Source organism: Rattus norvegicus, chromosome X, assembly GCF_036323735.1.
Source record: "Rattus norvegicus strain BN/NHsdMcwi chromosome X, GRCr8, whole genome shotgun sequence".
NCBI classification, from domain to species: domain Eukaryota; kingdom Metazoa; phylum Chordata; class Mammalia; order Rodentia; family Muridae; genus Rattus; species Rattus norvegicus.
This window is the reverse complement of record NC_086039.1, coordinates 97632583-97637814: the sequence shown is the minus strand read 5'-3', so window position 1 is coordinate 97637814 and position 5232 is coordinate 97632583. Positions and strand designations below refer to the sequence as shown.

The 5232-nt window shown below is 38.6% G+C and overlaps 1 protein-coding gene across 1 annotated transcript; it reads left to right on the top strand.

Annotated features, from left to right (window-relative positions):
• The first annotated feature begins 2140 nt into the window (after positions 1–2140).
• LOC120099279 (elongin-C-like) lies at positions 2141–2479 on the top strand. The gene has a single exon (XM_039100399.2). The coding sequence runs from the start codon at positions 2141–2143 to the stop codon at positions 2477–2479; it is 339 nt and encodes a 112-aa protein (XP_038956327.1).
• Positions 2480–5232: the final 2753 nt, after the last annotated feature.

Below are 5232 nucleotides of genomic sequence, written 5' to 3'. Positions count from 1 at the left end.
ATTTGCTTGAAAATATATAAAGCTGACTTCCCATTAATTTATACAATAACTATGGGAACATGAGAAGGAAGAAAGCAATGTGTTAATAGTCTTGTTAATAATACAGATGCTTCAATCTGAAGGTCCTTTTACTAACTGCTACCAATCAGTAGTTAGTGAGTTGATAGTCAGTTCTATCCATATGTGTGAGGTTATATCCTCGCACTTTTCTCAGTCTTGCTGCAGCAGACATTTTAAGATCAGATCAGGACAAGTTTTCTTAGGTTTAAGCCCTTTTGAATCTGTGACAATCACAGCTGAACCTGACAGGGTTGACCCTGTCTCCCAGTCCTACTCAGACTTGTGGAATGACTGGCGGGTTGAGGCAGTTTGAACAGGAATATGGCAAAACAAACCACTCTCACTCTGAGTGGCTGCAGTAACCCCTAAGGTTGCCATGTTGGTTTGTTGTTATTGTTGTTCATTTGCCTGGTTTATGATATGAATAAATGAAGCAGCAAAGGTTGGACTGAAGAGAGTAATGAAGAAGTCAGATAATAGCTGAATTTCTGTTACAATCTGTTCTGGAGGCCAGTGACATTTTTTGTTATTTGATCCTCAAAAACATTCCTCTATCCTTATTAGATCCCTGTCCTCCTTCCATATACACCCACCCTGCATTGTGTCTTATTTTTTTAAGATACATTGAGTATTCTACTGTTTTGAAAGAGTCCTATGTGAAATATATCGTAATACAAAACACACAATCTCCTTCATTCTGTTTCTTCCTTCTCCACCTGTTCCTCCTCTTCCTCTTTTTATTTCTTTTTTTCAAGACAGGGTTTCTCTGTGTAACTCTGGCTGTCCTGGATCTCACTATGTATTAAATAAACAAGGTTGGCCTCAGACTCGACCTACCTTCCTCTGACTGATGAGGGCTGGGATTAAAGGCATGTGACAACACCTCACTAATCTCACAATTTCTTTCTTAAAGGGAAACCTCTTTGGGAGTGTACTTTTAAGAATGAAATAACTTAATTTTATTGTTCTTTCCAATTTTATTGAGCCAAAAAGGGGAGAATGAAATATATATTATCACTATGTCAGATGTAACTGGTTGTATACAATTGTAATGTTAACATTAGAGATGTTGAAGCTAGAATATCACACATTTGAAGACAGCCTGTATTACATAGCCAATCCATCACCAATTTGGGTTGCAGAGTAAAAACCTGTTCCTACTCCTGTCTATTCCCAAATTGATGTTACTTACTTGTACTCTTATCATTTGAATATAATCTCTCAGAGGGAAGGGATTATGGTATTTTCAATATCAAAACCAAAGTGTCTAAAACAGTCCAATATATGTAGCTTATTTAAAACTTCTTTAAGATACATTTACGTATGAAAATGAGAATCAAGGAGCATCAACTTAGTAAAGAACAAAGAAACAGAAAGCCATGAAGAAAGTGTGGTAAAAAACATATTTCTCCCCCAAATAGTGATAATGGCATTTCCCAGTCCACAGGTTCTTAGAAGGTTACCATTTCTGTATCAAGATGCACAGTCCAACCCTTTATCACTGTTCCTCTCAAATTTGTCAGGCCTTATGTCTTCTTTGCAACCAATAAGTAGTGGGATAGCAATAGTATGCACTTCTGAGGCTAGGTCTTACAGGGAGGATTTGGTTTCTTTTTTTGCTTGCTGGATAATCAATTGAAGCCTTTAGACAGCCCCAATGCTGCCACATGCTGAGATTGCTCTCTGATTGCCATACATACATGCATGTCCACTGGCACACATGAACAGGCACAAACACACCTGAGCACACACCACAACACAGATCAAACACACACACACACACACACACACACACACACACACACACACACACACAAAGTGCCTCGTTGGGAAGATCAATTCAAATAATATAATTAGGGTGGATAACTGTGCTTTCCTTTCTAAAGAATCATTAGGAAACACTTTTTATTTTTATTTGTCTTCCTGAAATGGGAAGATTACATAGAAATCCTTCCAAGTGCCTGTGCCCCGGAACCCACGGGGGTAGGCAGCTAAAGGTGGGGGGTGGTGGCCCTGAATAGGGGCTGTGGCGGAAACTAGTAAGTTCCTCTGGGATCAAATAGAATTTTATAAGAACATAATGGATGGAGAGGAGAAAACCTATGGTGGCTGTGAAGGCCCTGATGCCATGTATGTGAAATTAATATCTTCTGATAGTCATGAATTTATTGTAAAAAGACAACATGCATTAACATCAGGAACAATAAAGGCCATGTTGAGTGGTCCAGGTCAGTTTGCGGAGAATGAAACCAATGAGGTCAACTATAGAGAGATCCCTTCACATGTACTATCAAAAGTGTTCATGTATTTTATCTACAAGGTCCGCTATACTAACAGCTCCACTGAAATTCCTGAATTCCCAATTGCACCTGAAATTGCACTGGAACTGCTGATGGCCGCAAACTTCCTAGATTGTTAAATAAAATAAATTATAATAAAAAAAAAGAAATCCTTCCAAGTGCCAACATAAATATACCCCCACACTGAATAAAAAGAGAAGTGGGTGTCAGCTACCTCTCCTCAACAATATCCAACAGTAGTGACTCTTTGCCTGAGCTTTTAGGAGGACTCTGTGTCAGAAACCCCAGAAGAAAGGTTCCTGACTTCCTAACCCACAAAATTATGGAAGGTATGAAAATGGCCATTTTTCCACTTTCATTTTTTAGCATATTTTCATTCCTTGGGAGTAAGGACCTGGAATAGAAACAATCACTTCTGCCTTTCTCCGTGCTGGTCTATAATACCTGTGTTACTGATAAATAGGCAAGCAAACAAAAAAAAAAACAAAACAAACATCTGCACATCAAAACATGAACATAAATGAAGGTAATAAAGGCCTTGTATTTTGCCATATTTTTCTTTTAAACAGGTTTTTAAGTTAGTGTGTGGAGAAACATATTTATTTTTATTCATAATGTGGCGTGCATAGGTGGTGAACATACAGATGTCTAAAGTATGGGTAAATGTGAATGTTCACGTGAAAGCCAGAGTTTAACCTCTGGTGTGGTTCCTTTATCTGTGAGACAATGTCTCTTATTATGCCTTGAACTCACAGATTTGCCTGCCTGCTCAGCAAGCCCCTGGTATATACATGTCACTGCTTCTTAAGTATGGAGATTACATGTGTACATCATCATGTATGTATGGCTGTTTCTATGCAGCTATTAGACACTGAACTTGGGTACTTGTGCTTAAGTGATAAGGTTTTTACCAACTGAATTATCTCCTTAGACTTCCATTTTTTTCTTAGAAACATATCTGGCCTGTCTACCTCGCTCCTGCTTCGCACCTTCACCCCCTCCCTCCTCCCTCCTCTTTCCTTTTTCCCTCTCTCCCTCCTTACTTACTTACCTTTTTCCTTTTTTCCTTCCTTCTTTATTCCCTTATAGGAGATGTAGCTTTGCTATAGAGTAACGCCATTTTCTTTAGTGCTTTTGTTACATACTGCTCCCATATGTGAAACATGGGTGATAATGAGGCAGATGATAGATTTGGTGGTGAAATTGTTTTGGTTACTCAATGATTGTCAGTCTATAGTGATGTATAATCACAAAGAATATGCTTATAGACAATTGAAGGGAAGGAAAAAGGAAGAAGAGAAAATCAATTTAGATATAATGGCTTAGCCTGCTAATTTACTGACTGACTTAATAGTTACTGTAAGTTCTTCTGCTAGTCATACATCCTTTACAAAATGATTGACTTAGATAGCAAATTGCCCATGCAGTTAATTGCCATCCTTCTTTCTAGCAGATCAGTGTAATGTGCTCTGCATAGGCAGAGGAAGGTGAAGTTCTAGAGACACGTTCGCAATGTGATTTGTGAATGAAAAGTAGCTTTGTGGCAGGAGATGCTGAACAGTACTTAGAAACATTTCTATGTTATCCTCCCACTAATGATTTTTTTCGAAATAAAAGCACAATTACATATCCTAACTATAATGTTTGAATTGATTTTCCCAACTACATAGGAGACACATTTTTACATCTGCATGTATTCAGTCTGGGTGTGTTCTATATCCAAATGTGTTTATACATGTTCTTGTGTGTGAATGTGGATGTGCAGGTAAGTATGGAGGTCAGAAGACAGCATCAGCTTCCAGTCCTTATTTTCCACCTCTTCGTTGCTTGCCACTACCTATGCCAGGCTAGTGGGCCTGCAAGCTTCAGGGATTCTGTTGTTTTATTAAGTCTCAACTCTCTGTAGGAGCAGTGGAATTACAGATATGTTCTACCATGCACAACTTTTCTGTGGATTCTGAGGATTCAAAATCCGGTCCTTCTATTTGTACAGCAAGTATTTTATGAATGGGTCCATTTCCCCATCCCCCCCCCAAGGTACTTTGATAGTCAGAAAAACAAAATTAATTTTCTGTAGAGTCTCAGAACACGGTAGATGTAATTTGCCAAGTGGTTTCCTCATGGTTTGCACATTGATGGAGGTTCTCCAACTGCCTAACTCATCCCCAGAGAGAAGCAGAAGCCTTTAGAGAATTTGATTTATTTACAACGAGATAAATGTGAGTTACGCTCAAGGACTGTGGAGCAGAAGTAAAATTTGACTGTTTTGAGGTAGATGGGATATTGCCTATGTAACGATCCCTTTTCATAGCTCTCTGACAGACTGCTGAATCCAAGAAGAAAACACCGTGTGAGTGAAAGTCTGTGTGGCACATATTAATGAATACTAAGTTAGTCTTGCACTGCATGGAAATTGAAAATGCAATGGTTCTAGTTAAAATTGATTTCTTCCAGAAAATAAAAATTGGTTCCATCCCAAGGAGGACATGATGGAGAAAATGGCCTGATTTTACCAACTATATATTTAAATCATAAATATACTCATCCATGAATTCTGATGCTAGCTGACATTTCATTATAATTATCATTGTTTTACTTAATCAGCATGGTTTTAAGAAGGCTCTGGGTGGAAAACATGTGCCTTGGTTCAGATAGCACAGTTACCATCTGCCTAAACCAGCATGACTGCTTTTCAGCTTCAGCTTCATCTTTTTCCTCCTTTAGAGTATCTTCAAAAGCAACAGGTAACTCAGCCTCAAATGACAGAGAAAACTGGTTGCCTTCCCCACCACGAAGGGGATTCTGGCAATCACACATGACATCAGACTGACCATTTGAAAGTTTAGAATGGAGTTGCACACAATACACGTAC

Coding starts and splice junctions, on each gene's coding strand:
- LOC120099279 (XM_039100399.2), top strand. CDS start 2,141: ATGGATGGAGAGGAGAAAACCTATGGTGGCTGTGAAGGCCCTGATGCC.